The sequence below is a fragment of the Solea senegalensis genome, linkage group LG18 (assembly GCF_019176455.1).
Source record: "Solea senegalensis isolate Sse05_10M linkage group LG18, IFAPA_SoseM_1, whole genome shotgun sequence".
NCBI classification, from domain to species: Eukaryota; Metazoa; Chordata; class Actinopteri; order Pleuronectiformes; family Soleidae; genus Solea; species Solea senegalensis.
The window spans coordinates 14,923,502-14,945,990 of record NC_058041.1 but is presented as its reverse complement, the minus strand read 5'-3'; the positions used below and the strand labels follow the sequence as shown (position 1 = coordinate 14,945,990).

The 22,489-nt window shown below is 40.6% G+C and overlaps 1 protein-coding gene across 1 annotated transcript in view; it reads left to right on the top strand.

The window, feature by feature from the left end:
- Positions 1 to 22,489, top strand: part of LOC122759230 (protocadherin-15-like) — a 226,307-nt gene that overhangs the window by 85,181 nt on the left and 118,637 nt on the right. The window contains exons 10-16 of the mRNA XM_044013918.1: positions 6,220 to 6,328; positions 9,463 to 9,575; positions 11,134 to 11,340; positions 15,023 to 15,157; positions 17,791 to 17,940; positions 18,052 to 18,143; positions 19,286 to 19,387. Of these exons, the coding sequence (XP_043869853.1) occupies positions 6,220 to 6,328; positions 9,463 to 9,575; positions 11,134 to 11,340; positions 15,023 to 15,157; positions 17,791 to 17,940; positions 18,052 to 18,143; positions 19,286 to 19,387 (908 nt within the window). The remainder of the gene's footprint in view (positions 1 to 6,219; positions 6,329 to 9,462; positions 9,576 to 11,133; positions 11,341 to 15,022; positions 15,158 to 17,790; positions 17,941 to 18,051; positions 18,144 to 19,285; positions 19,388 to 22,489) is intronic.

The window sequence follows — 22,489 nt, the reverse complement described above, 5'->3', positions numbered from 1 at the left end:
CGCTGGTATGAATAACAATGGTGGTTTTGCACAGTACTGGGTCAAAACAGGATAGGTTTCATTTAGTTTATTCAGAGTACTTGTTGTACAGTTTTACAGGAGTGGGAGGAATGAGATGTGAGACATTTAGGGTGTATCAGTCAGTGAAGGAGCTGCATTCAAAAGAGGAACAGGGCAGCACTCCAGTATTATGGTTTATTACCACACAAGCAAGCCTCTACTCTGGCACATAGTAAAACATAATAAATAAAAATATGAAAAGGATTTCAACACTCTATTATTGCCTTTAACCTTATTATCAACACCCGACTTCAGATGAGTGAAGCAGTTTCCCAGAGCATCAATGGATGCAATTATAACCACCTGAAATAAGAGAGGAAATGCCTTGGGTGTCTTGGGGAGGTGTGACCCGACTAAATGTTAAACCCGTAATAACGTATCACCGTGTCCCATGACAAAGGTCTTTGGCATATGACCAGAGATCAGGAGGAGAGCCTGGGGATGCTGTGTCAGGACATCACAGGCTGCATCAAATGCAGCTATTAGCTATTAGCAGGATAACACGAGAACATTCATACAGCAACAATGGATGGATTGATGGATGGCTCGTAGGTAGGTAGGTAGGTAGGTAGGCAGGTATGGATGATGATGGACGAAGAGGTGGATGGATGGATTGGGAGCTAGGGACATTGTTGGGGATTGATGAATGGATGGATGGATTGGGAGGTAGGTTGGTTGATAGGGATGGATGGGGAAGTATGGAGGTGGATGATAATTATGAGGAGATAGGTAGGGTGGTGGATGGATGGATTGGGAGGTAGGGATGGATAGGGAGGTATGGAGGTGGATGGATGGATTGGGAGCTAGGGACATTGTTGGGGATTGATGAATGGATTGATGAATGGATGGATGGATTGGGAGGTAGGTCGGTTGATGGGGAGGTATGGAGGTGGATGATAATTATGAGGAGATAGGCAGGGTGGTGGATGGAACGATCGCAAGGTTGGTCGGTAGGGATGGACGATGATGGTTGGGGAGGTGGGTAAGTAGGTAGGGAGAGAGAAAAGAAATGGAGGTGGATGGATGAATTAGAGGTAGGAGGTAGGGAGGTGGATGGATGGTTAAGACAACTCAAAGAACAGTGAAGGCTTTTGCTGGGATTGAAAAAAAACAGCGAAGCTGAAGTAGGGGTGGAATGATTGAGTCAATGCATCAACAATTTGAGTCCTAATCAGACTGATAAGATATGACAACCTCAAAGCCTCAGAGGCAATGTAACCACTCAATCTGTAACAAACACACACGTAACAAGATGCTGGACATTTTTCTGGGGTTTCAATTTTCACATTCACTTCAAAGGTCTTGCTGCCTCTAAAGACCGTCATTTATTGAAAACCCAGTAAACAACTCGGCCACTACCTGAAGAATCATGCAGTCTGAACTCATGTCACACTGCCAATTGATTGACCACAGGCCGCACAACAGTGAACCAAACATCAAAGATCACACAACCTCATGGTGTGATTGTGGAGCTGTTTTCCAAACGGGGCCTCAGCTTTGCAGTACTGCGGTGCACTGCACCATGGAAACAGCAATCTGTTTTGTTTTTTTTATGCGATTGTGGAGCGCTGTACCACTGTGCTCTCTCCGGCATGAACAACCCGGCTGCTGTATAGCTCAGTGGTTGACACAAAGCCTCAGCTGACCACTGGATGGCCTCAGGGGCATTTCCCTTCTCTATTGATCTGTTGCCTGCGCTCAGGATCAGCCACCTGGCGGCACAGCTGCTGCTCATTTGCTCATTAGATGGCAACTTCTCCACACACACTTGCCAGGTGTTGTTGTTGTAGTTGTTGTTAACTTTGTCGCTCTTGTGTGTGTGGTACCTGTTGTTATTTTGTCTGCCAGTCTTGCGTGATCACATCTGTAAGCTTTGAAGCCCAGAGAGGAAAGAACGTTCGAGTGCAACATACTCATGCTGTTGTATATGTTTGGGCCTCTCTCATTTTAGATTTCAAAGTCTGTGACAGCAACAAGTATATGAGACCCCTTTAAAGGGATAGTTCATTTTTCATCAATTTTTCATAATTATGCTTTGTAAACCATTAACTACCCACACCAAAATCCACAGAAAAAATCAGCAATTTTACATTACCGGAGCTGTGAATATGGGGTTTCTCAATCCTAATAGGGTTTCTCAATCCTAGGGCCTGTTGCATGAAAGTTGAATTAAGATATTCAACATATCTGAGAAACCGAGCCTTAACCTATGCTACTAAATTCATCCTGGCTTTAACCAGGACGAGAAGGCACGGCTTGGTCAATTTAAGTGTAACTTAACCTGGTAAGTGCGTGTTCACGTCTCTTTAAAGTAGACCATGAGGTCGATGACAGATTTACTGACGCAGAAATGGAGAAGACGTGTGTCACAGAGCGAACAACAGCTTATAATACGTAAGAAATACTCTACAGTCGCTTTTAATAAGATCAGAGCAATCACTGTACGGTGTATAATTAGATACACAGATGAGCTCACAGCAAAGGAGATACCAGACATTATTTCATGTTATGGATTGCTCTCATGTGTCAACAGTCAAAATGGCCTTTGTTCTTTATGACTTCTCGTAAAGAACATTTTGATAAAGTGACACAGCTTCCAGATCTGCAGATAAAAAGTAAAGGTTGACCTTTAAATATTAAAATGATGAAAGGCCTGGTGTGATGTGAATATGCTACATTGTGTAGTGAAAAGTCTGATTGATGAGTGCAGAGTTCTGCTATTTTAATATTTAAGAGAGTCACATCTGTGTGACTGAGCCTGAGGCTCTCACTGGACACGAGTGTAAAGGAACGATAAAGGAAGTCGCATGGATTGATTGATCAGAGGAGAAGATGCAAGCTGGGCTTATTGGTTATTTTGTCTCGCTGTTTATCCAGTGAGCTGTTAACATTTAAAGTGGTAGTTTTTTTTTTGTTTGTTTGTTTTTCGAGTCTGTCAGCATGAGGCACTGGACACATGCCAGCAGCCATGTTTTCATCGGGTAAAACTGATTTTAGCCACTTAGCAAAATGGGAAAAATCTATGCCAGCTCAAGTGTACAATATCTTCAGAATGTGTTTGCCAATTTCTCTCACCTTAAGAAAGCACTTTGTTTCACTTGAAGTTGAAGTTTGTTACGCTGCTGATCGACTGCTGCCTTCTTTGGTAGGTTTTTGTCACTTAAATTATAACAAAGGATTTCAAATAGCTGATTCTGTCTAAGGTGCATGCAGATACAAACTTCAGTTTCCTACTTCATTTTGAAATTGAGTGGCAAACACATTATTGAGATAATGTAGACATAAGCAGTCCTATGCTCTTGTTTTTTAGCAGTGTAACACATGCACGTTGGAAACGGTGAATATTATTCTTTAAGTTCTCATCCTTGCAGTAATATCATTTTTTTGACGGTGCCCATGAATGTTCAACTTGATTATGCAGTGGATTTCGAACTTGACCAATTGCAGTACATCGCAGACAGCCCTGGTCCCCACTGGCAGCCATGTTTGTGCTGTGGCCCTCACAGAAAAAAAGTCAACTGTCCCAGAAATCATGAATGAATATTACATATTATGAATGTATGCTTGACTGCATGAATATGTGAAATACCTCCACACGATTTTATTGGCAAAATTACATATCATTACTGTCTTATTTTTGGGGCAAAGGCAAAGGGACATTCTAATGCTTCCAGCCTATATATATATATACATATATATATATATATATATATATATATATATATATATATATATATTAACTCAAAGGAGATTTTGAGGTTCAAGTTTGCAATTCCATCCCTAAGTTCTGAAAAGATATCTGAATTTCAAATAAAAAGTGGCAACCCTATAGTAGTGACTTTGTGTCACACAACCACACATCAAAAAACTGATCTCATTAAAGCTGAGCTTGGAGGTTACCTTTGTCCCCCTGATTTTATTATCCATGTGAACTGTTGGCATTATGCACTCATTTCCATCTCAGTATCGGTTTCCCTTTGACCTCGCTGTGTGCATTTCCTCCTTTTCTCCTGTGCTGCATTAACAGCTCTCTCTCCTCCCTGTTTACCCTGAACCCCCAGACAGATTCATCTGCCCTCCCATATATTTATACCCTCTTTTACTCTGCTTCGTTACTCACCGTAACTTCTTCCCTGCCTGTTTCCCTCCTCTCCTCTCCTCTCCTCTCACAGTGACAGTTATACAGTAGCTGTGTGATGGCTAGTAGATTTTAAGTGTTGCACGACTGCAGGTGCAGTGGTAAAGTATTGTATCACACTAGTGGTATGAAGTGTATGGAATTGTTCGCGTTGCATATGTGTGTGTGAGAGTTGGGTGTGTGTTGTGATTGTAGGTTTTATCCTACAGGTGTGTTGTTTCTCCCATTGTGTGGGGGGTGGAGTGGCTCAGTGGTTAAGACCCTACCTTGTGTACCAAAGACATCATGGTCGCAAGTTCGATTCCACCCCTGGCTAATTGTACTTGATTCCATGGGGGGTGGAGTGGCTCAGTGGTTAAGACCGGTACCCTATGTGCAAAAAAAACATCATGGTCGCAATGGTCGCAAGTTCGATTCCACCCCTCGCTGATTGTACTCAATTCCATTGTAAGTCGCTTTGGATAAAAGCGTCTGCTAAATGACATGTAATGTAATGTAATGTAATGTAATGTAATGTAATGTAATGTAATGTAATGTGGTTTTCATATTACACACCTCAGCATATTGTGCTATTGTAAATCAACGTTATGGCCACCCTCACATCCATACGCCCAGCCACACCGATACGGAACCACGCACAGTTTAAATGAGTCACAATTGTTGGTGTGTGTTTGGATTGAAATTTGCGCGCGCAGAATTTTGTGTGGGTCCATGTGTGGGTGACGGTAGCTCAGTGATAGAGCAGGTAGAGAAGGTTGTGATTCCCGGGCTCCGCTCATCTACATGCCTCATCTGTAGCCGGCAGCGTGCGAATGGGTACGAAAGATGAGTGATAGAAAATAGAGGCGCTGTATGAAAGTGTGAGAAAAGTGCGTGAGAACAGATTTAGCCACTATAAAGGTCCATGTTCGCTGCATGGCCACCTTTTATAAGTAGCTGTTTATTGTTGGTAGTCTTGGCAGTTGGTCAGGTCTAGGTCCAGCAACATTATGTTCACAAAGAAAAAGGTCAGCTGACTACCTGAATATACTGAATGACTAGATTATTCCATCAATGGATTTTTATGCTGCCACAAAAAAGTGCTGCCAAAGGAGGGTCAATGAGTTATTAAATCAAGGGTTCACATACTTTTTCCCACCCTGCACTGTGAATGTTTACTTTGTGTGTTCAATAAGAACATGAAAACATACAGTTTTTTGTGAGGTATTTGTTGAACAAGACTGTGTTTGTCTATTGTTGTGACTTCGATGAAGATCAGATCCCATTTTATGACCAATTTATGCAGAAATCCAGATCATTTCTCAGGGTTCACATATTTTTACTTGCAACTGTATATGCACAGTTTAAATGATAAGGTTCACGTTCATTGAAACATATCTGTCTTTGTTAAACCTTGCAGACAGACAGCCTCCTCTGACAAGAAACAAAGACTTGGCTCACTCCCCCCACCAAAATCCATTGACAAAAACTTACCAAATAACACAATTAGACTTTCTAATGGAGGCAGCAGTGGGTGAAGAACACGTGTCCTGCAAAATTTAAATAGCTGATTTTCCTAATGGAATTTGGTATTGGGGGAGTGAGCCATTAACACTTCAGCACAACTGAAAAGGCTGTCTTAACAATGTCTTAACAAAGCAGTGAACATAATTCTATGAAGTGAGCCTGCTGTGAAGTGGCTGAGAGCTCGCCCCCCGCCCATACCTGACTGCCGTTTGATGCTGGCAGTGCACAAAGCACACGAAGCCTCGTACACACCCACTTAAAAATCACGAACAAGACCCACCATTGATTTTGTTTCTTTGCATTTTAACTCTATGGCAGGCAAACATTTTCTAAAAAAAAGTAGCAAATGAAATAGTGTTACTTTATACTTTGGGAAACAACAAAGATAGACTACCATTGTTTTTTTGAAAAATGAAACCATAGAATTGTTCTCTAAACTGGTGCCTTTTGTATTTTCTATGAAATGTTTCAAGTTTTGTATGCCACGATGTTTTTTGTTTTTTTTTTATCTCTAGGATAAGGTGAATCCACTGAATGTGACTCCACCCATACAAGCTGTGGACCAAGACAGAAACATTCAGCCTCCCTCTGAGAGACCAGGAATCTTCTACTCCATCCTCATTGGTAGGTCGGTTAGGTTTGTTTTGTTCTGTTGAATCTTTCTATGAAATGTGTCGGCGTTCTGTGATTTAGCTTTTATTGATTTGAATTATTATTATTTTATTTCTTTTTTGCTTTCTGCAGAAACGTAATTGATTATGATGTTGAAAAGAGTTCACGCTACCATGGGGTGATTTTCTTTTCTTTTACGCATGGCTGACTTTTTAGTCCTTCACATCCCTCCTGATATATGCTGTGATATTTTGTGGGCTTCCGTGAACACCATGAAAATGGGTGGATAACTGGAACGGCACGCAGAGTTACACATCTCCACCAAGGTCAAATGATTCGTACACCTCATTTATCTATTTAATATCTGTTATTCACATCAAGATTAACTTATTTCTCATGATGAAATTGAGAAATTTTAAAGAAAATGTGTTTAAATTCCCTCTTTCGTGCCCCTTTTAATAACACAAAAAAAGTAATGCCTTCTTCCTTTCGCCCCTGGTGTTCCAGTGCTCCACCAAGTTTGATGCAAATCACTTCAGTATTGATTTCCATAATTCTGCTCAAACAAGTAAACAGCCCAGGTGAAAATAAGTAACCTCATTTTGAAATTGCAAGAAAAACAAGAGCTTTAAGATGACGTTGTTTTATTTGTTGTTGTATTTACCCACAACGGCAGCGTAAACGGGGGCAACGCAGTGGAGTATTGGCTAGCACTGTCGCCTCACAGCAAGAGGATCACTGGTCCAAGGGCGTTTATTCTATGTAGTTTGCCCGATCTCCCCCTGTGTTTGGGTTTTCTCTGGGTTCTCCGGCTTCCTCCCACAGTCCAAAAACATGCAATATGGGGATTAGGTCAGATAGGTGTGAATAGTTGTGTGTCCCTGCGATGGACTGGCACACTGTCCAGGGTGTGACCCCGCCTACATTACATTATTACATGTCATTTAGCAGACGCTTTTATCCAAAGGAAATGGAATTGAGTACAATCAGGCAGACCATGATGTCTTTCCGGTCTTAACTACTGAGCCACTCCACCCCCACCTATCCCCCTATGTCAGCTGAGATTGGCACAGAACCCTCCGTGACCCTCCTGTGGAGGATAAAGCTGTAGGAAATGGATTGATGGACTTTAAAGTGCAGGACTTTGTTTGGTTTTTTTTTTTTAGATTTTTACTTTTCATTCACAGAACATTACTTTTACAAAGTTACTGCACTTGTGTTACGTTTCCATCATCATACTTTTTATACTGTTATACTATTAGTGGTGCATACAAAACTACTGTAAGGTGTTACCCCCAATACTGTTTATAATTACTTCCTTTGTTAAGAGAGTTACAACAATTGCAGTGCATCATCACTATGAGAGATATGATTGATGTCTGGAACGATCAATGATAGAAATAGTAAAATGCCATCACTCATACAAACACACACACACATAAACACAGAGAGTCTCAGTGTTGAGGATTTACTGACATGTCTTGATACAGACTTGATTACATTTCCCAGACTCGTCGTGTGGAACTAATCTGCCTGAGAAGGCTTATCAGTGGCTGTGTCATAAAGGGCAGAATAGTGTGTTGCAAATTGGAGCTCCTCTGACATCTATGATTTAGGAAAAAAAAAATTAAAATAAAATAAAAAAAACAAAACAGAAAGGTCGATAAAAACGGAGAAATTGTCAATTTAGGAAGGTTTAAAGGGTACAGTAGGTGGGAGTTCTCGTGTTGTTAATCGGTAATTCCTTAAAAAAAAACTGCACACTTCAGAGAGAGCATTGTAATATGTTATTTGAAAGAAACATCAACATCAGAACAAACGTTTCACTTTCCTTTCAATAATTTGCGGTGCAAATAACATTTTTCCCAAACATTGCACCGTTTTCTTTTTGCCCCTGTCAGAAACATCTCCAAATTATCCAAATCTTGTCACCAGGGTAGATTTTGTTGTGGTACGTCACTAAAATGAGTCCGGGGTTACTGCGAGACCAAAAGTTCCGCCTGCTAAACTCTAGTCAGGACTTAAAAGGAACATCTCCACGCCCCCGCCCCACAGTTTGAGAAAGGCTGCGTTGGTGGAATGATTGTTGCTCCAGCATCAGCAACAACTGCCTACAGCACAAAAAAACTAAAAATGGAAAGTATAAAAGAGAGTCAATAAATGTAATTTAATGTGTATCAACATTGGAAGAGAGTTTCTGAGGTGGAGAGATTTGCCTCTGGTCATCTTTTAAATAAGAAGCGAGAGTTTGTCTGTCTGTTCCTCTGTGAAAAGCTAAGGTCAGAGAGCTGCCATCCCAGTATTTAATACCCTTTGCATGAAAGTCCATCCATCCATGCTGTTTTTTTTACTTAATGACCGTCATGATCACCTGGATTTGGTTAGATTTTATGGCTGTAGAATTGTCAAAGAATGTTCAATGAGTCAGTGCCTTTTTCCAAGATAACTTTCACTTTCGATATCAGGCAGTTATTCAACCGTTTAGGAATATATGGTACGGAGAGGCTGACGTCACAAACGTGACGCGCTGGTGAAGTATATGAGCTCAAAGCTCTAATTCTCTGCTTTCCGGTGTCCATCCATCCATCTTCTACCGCTTTATCCTCCACATGAGGGTCTCAGCTGACACAGGGTACGCCGCAGGGGCCAATACACACACCGATAAACAACCATCCACTCTCACGTTCCCACCTACAGTCACTTCAGAGTGGATGAAAGTCAGCCTTCACCTACGTTCCCAGTGGTCCTGCCTGCTGCAGCTTTAAGTGGCCAGTTTCCTCCCCTTCAGTCTATCAAGAGCAAAGAAAAATGTTATTGCAGTCATGTCGGACAACACTATTGATTTTGAGAAGTGACTGTTATGAATGGAATACACAATGTAGTCATTCAGGCGCGGACACACACACACACACACACACAAATCTGCCAGCGTGCGCACACACTCGCACACAATGCTACATTACTCAGCAGGGAAATCAAGGGCTGTGTGTTGAGCAGCAACACGGCACTTTTCTGAAGTGTGCATTTGTGTTTCTTGAGATTAGGACACTGGGAAAACATTGGCCATGCCTGCCTCTTTTCTCTTTCATTGTCTTATTTCTTTTCTTTTTTTTTTCTTTGCCGATGTGTTGCCTGCTTCCTCTCAGGCAAACCTCAGTCGTACGCAGAATATTTCATCCTGAACAGAACCAGCGCAGAGCTCCTGCTGCTGAAGCCCGTCGACAGAGAGCTCCACCGCAGATTTGACCTGGTTATCAAGGTGAGGAACAGCGGAGCTGCAAACAGATGAGGTTTAACTAGATTTCCCTTTTTTTTACTCTCCCTCTCTCGTTTATAAGTATTCTACCCACGTAAACTCTAAAGCACACATGTCAAACAGATTCCACCCTTATTAGTGCCAAACATCAAGTTACCTCCTTTTAAAATAAATCAAATGTGGACTTTGAAAACACAGAAACACTAAGATATTATGTGACTATGGGCCGGTATGTGCAGCTCTACTGAAATACAGCAGAGGAAATCAGGTGAGACGGATTGGAAATTGCATTACTTCACTGTTGATTTCAATGGAAAATCATGTGTAAATGATTTACCTCATTGAATTTACCTCTCTTCTACATTCATACTTTAGTGAGTACTCCAACTGTTGTGTATATAACTTTAAAATAGTTGTCCAATGACAATGTTTAGCCCCTCTTAGGCTATTCTATGGGTAAATCAATCAATCTTATTTGAAGATTTTAAGTCTTTGATTTCAAATTTGATCTCTGATTGGTTTTATTTCATCTATAAACTTGCTTTATTCTGATTCCTACAATATTTTACCTTGTCTGTCCCTGGACTTGGACACAGGTTTGGAAATAAGTTTGACACCCCTGCTCCTAAGTATTAGAATTACTACAAATTATTTTTGTTTACCTTCATTTTGCTTTTATGGTTAAAAGCAGTTTGTTTAGATCAATCTTCTTTAGAGTATTTACAGTGATCAACATATTTGATTTAGCAAATGTTGGATGCCATTCCTGACACAACCCTGCCCATTGATCCCTCTAGTGGCGGGGTTTAGTATAGTTTAGTTTTTCGGTGTGGCTGTTGGATCCCACGTAAAACATCTAGGAAGAAATGCACTTGAATGATAAAGCAGTGAGTCGATGACAATAAGAGCAGCAAACAGACTCTACACTTGTTTTCTGGCTGAGCTTAATTCACTGACGTTTTTTGACAAAGGCTTCACTCCAACACAAGTTTGTTTTTAGGTCCACAAAACCATGCTGCGACAATAAGGGCATTTAAATTGGCTCACAGAGAATGCCTTGGAGTAAGTACTTCTATCCATAGAGCAGCTTCAAGCAAAAGACATTTTGATCCCCTGAAGCGCTTCATTTCTTTCACGTTCCAAGGACAGTACATGTGATCATTTTTAAACCAAATGGTCTAATTCGCAATCAGTCAAAAGGCAAAAAGGATGTCTTTTACACTAAAGGTTTATATTTTCTTGTATTATTTGTCTCTAAACCATTATTTTGAGTACAGCCTTTCAAGGCTTGACCAACTGAGCTAAGAAAAATCAGGCTGACAACTCCACCCCATGATCCAATTGCCCTGCACTTTGTTTTGAAATAAACCCAAGCCACTGTAGCTGGCCTTATTTTATTACCATTATCAAAGCTAAGAGCTCTCCTGAGCGCCATTTAACATTTATTGTGTGAAATGTTGTCATTAAATAAGACCTTAGCAGGAGGATTGATGACCACCAGGGAGCAGAAAGTGAAGTGTCGCTGCCAAACTGAACGATAATTGTTCTCTCTTCCTTTCAGGCTGAACAGAACAATGGCCACCCACTGCCAGCTTTTGCCAACCTCCAAATCGAAGTCCTGGATGAAAACAACCAGGCACCCTACTTCCTGGAATCAAGTTACCATGGTTATGTCAGCGAGGCATCACCAGTGGGAACCACCATAGCGACCAATGTCGACCTGTCGGCACCACTGACCATCATAGCTCTGGATAATGATGTGGAGGAGGTGAGAATGAAAGCTGATTTATACATCGTAACTGTCGCTGTACATGTGAATTACTTTGTGACTGGCAAATGAAATTATAGCACAGCAGCAATTCCATAAATACAGAGAACACAATCGCTTTAAGTTGCTTCAATGTTACATTCTTTGGTTTTGTGCTAATAAATGAGTTTAGATCGAATGCAAAGGGATGCAGTAAGGATACATTATTTTCTTTGTCATTTACATATTTTGTTTTCTTTTGCCTCCGCTCTCCATTTATAGCTACCAGCCAATAAGACGCCTGTATGTATCAGCTGAGTGCTTTGACTCACTGACCAGTGTTTGGTGGTCATGTGACACGCTTCTGTGGAAAGATCTGCTCAAGCTTCCCCATTCTCTCATGCTTAATGACAGTCAGTGCTTCACAGGGGGCGGGGTCTGATTCTGTCCACCGTGGCTGACAATGTAGCGAGAGTGGCTAGTGTAGCTAAAGTGACGTCTGCCGCATCTAAAACAACCGGCTGCATCCATTGCACCACATTTCTACTCGTCAGAGAAAAATATATATATATTTTCAGAGAAAATATATATATATATACATATATATGTATATATGTATATATATATATATATACATATATATACATATAATATAATATATATGAGAATTTCAACTAAATTTCATGAATCATTATTTCAACTGAACAAGAACTAACAAAGCTATATGCTTCAAGTTGTCTGCGCTTGTTCTTAAGGCAGCAGTTTAACTTTTCTAAGTCAAACTACCTTATTACTTTGCTTCTTCCTATTTTGGCTTTAAAGAAAAGAAGCACTGAGTTAAACCTCCTGTCAAATTCTGCACTGATGTTTGCATCATATTTGTTCTGCCTTGTCTCTGCGTGGAGTCTCGGGCTACATCCATACTGCTCTGTTTTTGTTAAAATATGAAATGTCTATACTCCTCATGCACTAAACTTACCCTTGCTTTTTACTGTCCGAAAAACAGACATCTAAAAACGCTGCTGGCTCCGTTTCCATTTTGAAAGCTACAGTGTTTAAGTCTGAAAGGGCAATAATGGAGACCGTTGGAAATGGCAATTACCCTCATTCACTTTCTGATTGGTTCTTATCAGCAGTGACCTGACCTGAAATCCTTGATTTTACTTGTCACTGTTGTTGTTCCGTGGTAGTTGTACTCTCTTAAACTAAGCAAATCAGCTTCCTGCACACTCAAAGATAAGGCTATGAGACAAGTACATTTCAGTACCTGAATGTACAGTACTGTTCCTTTTGATGATCAGAAAGTACTAAGAGAATTAAAACAAGAGAAGAAACAAAGTTAAACCATTTTCACCAGGTGCATATATTGGTTTTAAAAGGTAAAAACGAAAACTTATATCCATTACCACTGCACATTTTATGTGTATTAATGCAATTTTACCACATGACTTAGCTTCTCATTCATGCAAATAATTGGTCAAAATGTAATTGTTGTAAATTGTAAAAGAAATTCTGTACCATTGTATTGTGAAGGTACTTCTTTTACTTCACGCCCCCAAAAAGGTACACGCCCACTGACAGCCATTTGTACCCTTTAAGGTGCACATTGATACTTCCGTGTACCCATTGTTTTTATCCGAATGTGTTGAAAGTGTATGGATGTAGCCCTGCTTGTGTTGTGTGAAGTGTTCTGTCTAATTCCTGGTTCTCCACAGTGGACCTTCCCTCTCACACTGCCTCTCACTGATAATATAAGAATGTACAGTGCTCCAACACAGTAATTGCTGATACGTTCTCAAGAGCTTAAAGTCATTTTGACTATAAAAAAACTAGCTCCGGTTCATGGCTTTCTCAAAGAACCTGGCAGCGGAGAATGTTAGAATTTAGTGGGGATAATGTGTGTTTCTGTGCGTTTCCAAGACACGGGTGTACACGCCCGCGGTGATTGATATGCATTGAGTTATTTTAAATATTGCTAACCCTGGTCCTTCCTCCCGCATTAAGTACAACAATCATGATTAGTCCTAATTGCTTTTATGTGCCGTCCATCACCTTTATTTATGTGTGTGCATACAAGAATGGGAAAGCGAGCGTGCGCTTGTGTTTATTTATGACTCAATATCCACACTAGCTACATCAACAATATTATCAGCCACCCTCCCCCACCCTGCTGAGCCAGCCTTATCTGGAATGGGAGCTCCCGCACACACACACACACACGCACACCATAGACACAGAGAAAGTGCCTGTGTGGGTAATATCGGAGGAGGACTTGGATGAGAATTGCCTCTCCATCACAGTCTCCCTTTTTTTACACACCCACGTTTTGCTCTTAGTTATTTTAAATATGGAATTATCAGTCTCTCCACTCTTTAGTTTGAAATGTAATACTTTTTTTAAACTCTCCTTGGATAGAAACCAACACATGGCTATAGTTTATTGCCCAATCTTTGTTGTCTTAAAAGGATAGTTCAGGTTTTTTGAAATGTGGTTGAATGAGGTGCCGGTAATGCGTTGTGCAGTGCGTACACCCAGCGTCCGAAAACCATGGAAGTGCGTTACCACTGAAAAAGTTAAGCTGATTTTAGCTGCTTAACAAATGCTCACTTGATTAAAATCTTCTCCAGCAAAGGTCTTTGATATCTTAAGAATGTGTTAGTCAGCTTTTTTCTGACTGGAAGCTGAGGTTTATGTCACTTTGTAAACCGCTAACCCCCTGCACCGAAATCCTAAAAAGAAAATCAGCAATTTTTACACCACATCACCATAAAAAAAATGCTGATTTTCTCTATGGACTTTGGTGCAAGAGAGTAAGCAGTTTGAAAACTTCAACATGCTGTCGAGTGGCATGCTAAAGTAGCAAACGTGTTTTTAAGATATCATAAACTCAGGTGGGTGTAGATTTGAATAGGTGAGCCTTATGTTTAGTGGCAGCTATGTTTTCGATGAGAACGGTATCTGTATTTCAAGTAGAAGCATTTAGCAGACGCTACAAGAGAGGAATAAGCTACACGGAAGAAGTCTTTGAAAGAACTCCACGAGATAGGAACAGTGGACTGATAGAGGGTGAGAGTGCCGAGGTGGATGCAAGGGAGAGGGGTAGGGGTAAGGGCTAGGACAGAAGATGCTCTTGGAAGAGTACCCTGTTCTGGTAGGGCTTGATAGGTCATTCCACCTGCGTGAAGAGTCTGGTGGTGCACACACCGCAATCAGCGTCAAGTAAAGCCGTGTTTCCACTGAGCGGAACAGTTTGGTTTGGTACGGTGCGCGTCCCATTAGGAATAGTACCAAATAGCCTCCTACCGTTCCATTTTTTGGCACCCTTCCCTTGGGGAACCGGGATAAATGATATGATAAGGGTAGAGCTAAACTGGCTCCACCCATGACAGTCAGCTGATTAGGCGACTGACAGCTGTCACTCCCCTGCGACCGGTGTAAATGTCACATGGAAGTCGAGGTACGACGTCACGCCACGCCCGGCCACCGGGCGGACCGCGCCTCACCTACCAAGTAAAGGCATTGTTCTCAGTGGAAATGTGAGCCTGACCCAGGGCTTTACCATTCCAAACAGTACCGTACTGTACCAAACACGGCATATGTGTCAGTGCCTCATGACAACCACATTTCCCAAAACTATCCTTTTCAGTTGTGTTGCTTCCCTTCACCTCTTAACATCTCTCTCCTTTTTTTTTTTATCCAACAGACAAAGGATCCCCAGCTCCAGTTCTCTTTGGACAGCTACTCTAATGTTTTCTCTGTGTCTGCTACCGGAATCAGAAGATACCTCACCTTGGTGCAGCCACTGGACAGAGAGACCCAAGACTCCTATACATTCACGGTACTCTCGAGTCTTGGCATTTATATGTACAGTACATTGCTTGTGTGGGAGGCTTAGATGGCTTGATCTCTCCACATATAGTTCTGTTCTGGAACTCAAAGGATTACAGGCAGACACATGAGTATGCTGATGATTCTATGAGAAGATAAAAACACAGAATAAAGGACACAATGAAGGAAAGAGCTGTGCATTAAATCTACACAAGGTAAATCCGTTTGTGTATACTGATCTAATTTCATATTGGAACAGCTTTTATGAGTGACTGACTTGTTGTAAACGGCACCTAAGCCAGTGCTTGGATCCATGCCTCAGTGCATTAGTGCATCCAATTCAGAAAATCAGCTTTGGTTCCATGCAAGCATGACACTTTATTTTGATTTTTTTGCAAAAAAAAATGGGAAACAGGAAGTTAACCATCATTTTAAATAATGTAAGTACTATTACAAGTACAGATAAGTGAAGTGAAATGACGTAAAAGTATGGCCTTCCCTATATTAAGCTGACTTTACGTAAATCCCTCGTTCTATACATCTCTCTATCAAACTTTTGTGTCGTCTGTCTCCTTGTCGTCCTCCAGTCCAATTTTCTTACGCTGTTTTTTTTTTTTTAGTGCCATCTTATTAAGCAGTGTCTTTGTTGGTAGGGCACAAAGAGACGGAAACAAGTTGTTTGATACTCAAAACACGGGACGATTTTGCGCGCGTAAGCCGGGGGTTTTACTGTTCCTGAAGCAAACAACTTGGCACAAAGCCTATGGCAGACCAAACTCTGTTCCCTCGTCAGGTTCTGTTCCCCCTGCCCCTCCTCCAAACTGTGAACGCGCACGCTGACAAAATGTTTATCCTGGAGCTGATTTGAGGTACTGCTGTGCGGGGATCTCGACAGGGAAGAAAACAAGACAAAAAAAATAAAAAATAAAATGGTTCTTTCTTTTGTACATGGCAGGGGAAATCATCACCGCCGCAGATGTTGCTCTTCACAGCAATGACAGAACCTTACAATAGAGGAAGTAACTACACACAGAATCCTGTTTCATTCTACACATGCGATCGGGCCAGAAGGTTTTGACCTTTCTATGGAAATTGTGTTTTTTGGAAACCTTACTAAATTACCACCACCGAAAGAACTGTAACGTTTTCCTTGAAACCCAACCAAATCCATGACAAACTGTAACACAATACCAACCAATCTTGCACTGTGTGCGCAGCTCCGCACCACATGATGTACGGCACCGCCACTCCGCAGAGCAGTTTGGCCCGGTCAGCACGTTGCCCGAGCCGTTTAAAGAACATTAAAGATGGAAAACGCAGAGGCCCTGGCGTATTGATTGAAAAGGCAGACGCGTACAGTAATCATCATGAGCGTCTTGCGGGAGAAATTAAACTCAAAGAAACCACGGAGTGAGTCAGCTATTAGACATAGTCGATGATCTGTTCGGGGGAGATGAGCTCGTGGGGGAAAATTGGTATCAGTGAAGGGACCCGTGTTCATGAGCACTTGGATATGCACTGTGTGAGAGTTGTGACATACAGAAGCACAGTTTGGGATGAACTGCCGTGAGTGGAGGAAGTGCAAAGTCATTTCAAATGAAAATGCGAGATGTGATGATGGAATCTGCAAAGAGTTAAAGCACAAACAAACACTTGCTTTGCTCTATAGGTGTATGTCAAGGTCTTTTAGCGCATTCACACCAAACACAGTGAATGTCTATGTCTTCCTATTGTTTCCTTTGTGTTTCCTCACAACAATAATGTGAGGAAACCCAGCTACAACTTTTCTAGCACTAACAAAGTTACGTAGTGAAGTGCAAAGAACAACTTTAATCAAATAATGCATACTTTTAGAAGTTAGTCCAACCTGGCTCCCTTCAGTCCATCTCGCTTAGGATATGCATATACAGCCACAGGATTATAGTTAGCTGAATGATTAATATATATATATATATATATATGTATATGTATGTATATATATATGTATATATGTGTATATATATATATATGTGTAAATATGTATATGTATATATATATACATATATATGTGGTTAGTTCTCCAAGACGTTCGGAACAACCTACTCAACCAGTTCCTTCAAAAAACGCGCACAACTTTACTTTGATTTGATTTCGATGTTTCTTCGAAATACAATTACAATTCGTATTTATGAAAGCATTCCTACGCACCTGCCTAAAACTTTAGCACAGCACTGTATTGTAATGCAATGAAATGAAGGTAGAGTCAAATACATGAGACAGTCAATTGTGAGCACTGTGTAGGTAAAATGTAAAGTACATGGCTGGCAGCCGTGACAGATTAGCTCACAAGATTTTCAAGACTTTAAAGCTTGCACCCACGAGAACATAAAAATAAACCCAGAGCAGGGATTTAGATTGAACATGTACAGAGCAATTCCCCCTCAAAAGAAACATGGAAACAAACACGACATTATCAAGATGTCAAGGACTTGCTGAGCACACAGTCCACCCACCTCAGGATTTTTTAAAAAAAAGAGGTGGCTTTTTGGTGGCTGAGCTGAGTGCAACATTTTCTGCAGGAATTATTTGAAGTGTTGCATCTGCCAATTAAAAGAATAAACAAGTGCAGAATTCAGTATTTCCCGTGTCTCTGTCTGTCTCCAGCTTTTAGCATCAGACGGAGTCCAGCAGAGCTTTCCGGTTACTGTGGCGATAGCGGTGCTGGATGCCAACGACAACACGCCGACTTTCGCCAACGTCTCCTATAACGTCAACCTGTTTACGGATATGATGCCCGGAGAAACTGTGTTGCAGGTAAACACGCTCCTATTCATTGCACTAATGAAATGTGTCGTATTAGCCAGGATTGCACATAATGTGAACTGAATTTAGAGACGTGATTGATGTCTGTTTTTTTTCCCCCAGTTGTCGGCAAGAGATGCTGATGCGGGTCCCAATGGTGACGTCACCTACCGCATCGTAGCTGGTTCCCAGGGACACTTTCTTATTGGAAACAGGTAATTATATCACGTATATTGTATGGTATTTATTTAAAAATGACATGAAATACTTCAGAATTGAGTTTTTGAAGTGTTTGATTTTACGACAAGATACACAAAGACTGGGTCGGGATTTCTGCGTATATGTTTTAAGTAACATTAAGAGTAATATTAGTATATTAACAGTAATATATATGGCTGTCACTATAATTTACACAAATGTTCTCAATTTATGAAGTTGTGATTTGGGTCACAGTAGTTTGCCATCTTTAAAAAAGTGGGTCCCCACATCCCAAAGTTTGGGGAACACTGTCACAATGCTCACATTTTATTTTTAGTTTAGTTTAATGATAGGACGAGCTTAGACAGGTTGTACCTGAATACATCGTTTTTTGAGAAAGTTAATGTGCTGCTTCTCTTACGTAATTTGATTCATCTGCACAAAAACTACTTGTTTACTTGTCGGACTATTTCCTGGTTTCACTGCCTGGAGTCTTGTTGCTACGTAAGCAGCAAAGATCATAGATCAATAGATTGTAGTTGACTGTGGTTCACTTGTCAATTGAGAGAAAAGGCTTAGTTTCCTGGACACATAGCGTAACATAATATTAATGTTACAAAAGTGATGTTTTATTGACTTACGCCAAGTTAAAACGGAATATACTGTATATTCTTAAAAGATGGGAAAATTAAGTGGGTATAGATGTTTCACAGCGCAGTCGGTATCAATCACAGTTAGAAAAAATAACAGAAATGCCCATAAAAGTTGTGGGTTTCTCAACATGGTAAAGTGATTTGCATAGAAAAACAAGTTCAATTATAAGTTGTAGCTGAGACATAATATTAAAAGGTCTTTTGAGTTTGAATTAGTGACATCTAGTGGTGAGACTGCAGATTGTAACAAATGGAGGTCATTCTTCTTTGTAGCAAGTCTTTTTCATTCAGACTGTATATATATACATATATATATATATGTATATATGTACATATATATATATATATACTGTATATACTAAATGGTACACACTGGATCTTTAAGCAATACTTCATTTTAAAACTCTTTTAAACCTCTTTAAAACTTGCGACACATGCTGTCATTTTTTTAATTAGTGCGGCACAGATTAAGTGCAGTCATGTTATATTAATAACTCTTTTCACAGCACGGGGCTCATTAGCGTGGCACCAGGTGTGGAGCTCGCTGTGGGGCGGAGCTACGCCCTGACAGTCGAGGCCATGGACAATGGACCTGAACCTCACAGGAGGTAAGTGTTTCTCTTTCCAGCTGCTTCATCACTCTGTTCCTCTGAGGTATGAAATGTCATCAGTTTTTCACACCTGGTCATACTCGCCACTGCCTCTCTCTCTCTCTCTCCATCCTTTTCTCCATCTATTCACCATTTCCAGGTGAGGTGTTTTTCTTTTTTTATATGTATATCATCATGACATTATATTTTTTTGAGAGGAGGAAAATGGATAGAATGTAAGTGGGAGAAGTAGCAGAGTGAAAAGAAATGAGAGGGTGCCACACAAGTAGTTGCTCTCGACTCGAGGAACATAAAGAAAATCATATAGTGTACATGTGTTGATCAAGGATAAATGCCGCAGATGTGAGAGAGAGAGAGAGAGAAAAATAAAACGCACTCTGCTCTTGTAAGGTGATATTTTCCTTCTCCTCTGCCTCATTTTTTCCCATTTCCCCACTGCCCTTCATCTCTTCTTCACGGATAAAATCAATAAGCAACCGCCAACTTTGAACGACTCCCCAACTGGGGATCTTTCATGGGAAAGCAGCTGCTTCTAAAACTGTGTAAACTCGAGTGCATATTGATTTTGTATGGCCGTAGTCTGGCACAGATTTTGTGAATTTTTGGATTTAGGAATTGCAACATGAACAGAGGCAAATCCAGCCATCGAGCTGTTCACTCACTGGAACACAGTCAAACTACCACCGCTCCACAGATTGAAGTAACAGCTGCACTGGCAGCATGTTTGATTCCTTTAGTTGTTGTTTTTTTTTTTGCCCTCTCTTTTTTTCTTCTTTTTGCGATGCCGCGCCTCGGATTTACTCAAAACAACATCACAGAGCAGGGACTCAGTGGGAACGTGCCATGTGCTCGCGCAGGTTGCAGAGAGTACAACATGCATCAATAGACATTAGTGTCGTCTGATACAGTTTTTCATCATCTTGTTTCATGTCATCAAACATTAAAAAAAAAACAGGAACAAAAAAAAAACAAATGTGAGAAAATGACATCAGTGGAAACAAAAGACCCACACACTGAGTTACAGTGCCACTGTGCTGCTGTTAGCTCGTACTCTAAACACACTCTGTGAAGTTTGTGTTGTGGTGTTGTTGCAGACAGAAGATAAAACAAGCACATTTCATATAATTAATATAAATAAATTCATATTTAGTCAGAGAAATGCAGATGTTGTTTATGTTATTATTATAACAGAAACAATGTAACATATGTATTCTGTGTCCTTCATCTAAAAAAAAAAAAAGGCTCTGTCAAGCAATACTATCAGACCTGACTGGGAGAGCATTGTGTGTACACAGCAGCAGAGCAGGGACGGTGTGTTTATAAAGTCAAAGTGCTAAATAACCGGGAGAATTAACTTTGTGTGGAAACTTTTGTGGTACGCTATTTGTGTTTTCAGTCATACTCTAACGTTTAAATACAACGGTGTCAAGAGACTGAGCAAAGTCAGGAGGCAGACTTCTTCTCAATAAGATCATTTGCTCTCTCACCATCCTCCTTTTCCTCACATATACTTCACTACACTGGAAATTAGATGAAGGTGATCGTCATTCATCCATTCATCGTCAGCCGCTTTATCGTCCACATGAGGATTTGTTATTTGTTTAATTTTCTATATATTCTACAGTCAAAATTCCTCAGCTCCAGTCTGATCACATACCCTGGTATATACAGTAGAACAGTATTTCTGATTGTCCTTCAAGTACCACCAGCTCACGTACCTCTGGTGGCACATGTACCACAGTTTGAGAACCGTATGGCTCTAACCTGTTTGCAGTTGTCTCGTTTTACTAGTGCGTTGTTGCTTTTGTCACTGGGTGACTCATGATCTAAACGAGGTATGAAGATTTTTTTTTTTTCCTGAAAATGCGACGTAATAAATCGCAGGAAAGGAGACAAATGTCCCAGGAATCCCAGGAAATCACGGCAGCATGTGTCAACATCCTGCACAATGTCCCTTTTCCGTTAGCTTGAGGAAGTTCCCTTCACTTTCTTGTTGGCCTGAGATGTTCTGATGTTCTGATGTTCTAGGTCCTGTAGAGACTTGTTTTGTACTATATCGATGAAAATGTCCCTCTCAGCCTCTCCTTTGATGCTCTTATCAAAACACTCTCAATCTACACACTATTTGTCCAAAATCCCTCAAAGTCCTACAACTGCCTGTTGTACACTCAGTTTTCTCCCGTAATTAACCTGCCAATCACACGGCCCGCAGATGACTGACAGGCCTCTAGCATCACTGACCGTCATGATGCATTCAGTGACCTCCAGGAAGTCTCATTGACAATACAAATTGTATTCTCATTTCGCTGATACATGTATTTTTTCCTGTTTCCTGGCAAATTTAATAACAGGAAATTGACGGGAACTGATTGGATTTCCTGGGAGTTCCGTCTCCCTAGATTCAAACTTAATTTTACACACTGCTATTAAGAAACCGAGTGGAGCTTCATCAACACAGGGGTCTAGTTCTCCCTCATTTGAATCCCATAATGCTGAAAGGCCATGCAATCATTGATTTAAAACTGTTTTCCTACCTGACCTTTAAAATATAGGTCCACAAATATTGTGTCTCCTTTTCATACCAACTCTTTGTTCAAACTATATCTGTAATTCTGTCCAGATTGCTGAATTATTGGCTTGCAATACAATTAAAGAGTAATTATCAGATTGAAAAAGAGGAACATCCTACTAATTTAGCAGAATGAATAAGAATCAGAAAGCTTCTACTCCTCCTTCACCCTGATCAAATATGATTCATCAACAGATTGTTACAAAAAAAGCCAAGAAACCTGGACGATAGTCAGCCATTGATGCTCAGTGATGGCAGCGATGCGATCGTCAAAGCTTTATGAAGTCACAAAATGAAATTTCTTCCAACATTCGACAGGTGGGTTGTAACCAAGGCGTACCAACATGTATTCTCTCATAAATCAGTCCAGTTTAACCAAGCAAATTATTGCTACTTAAGCCGTTATTGCAACGGTTTGCATGTCTGTATTAAATTATACCATTTTTTTTATTTTTTTTTAAGCTGTGTCTGTTGTAGTAAATTGCTCTTTTCTGCAGTATTTGTCAGGTGTCATAAAAGCTGGAATCCTC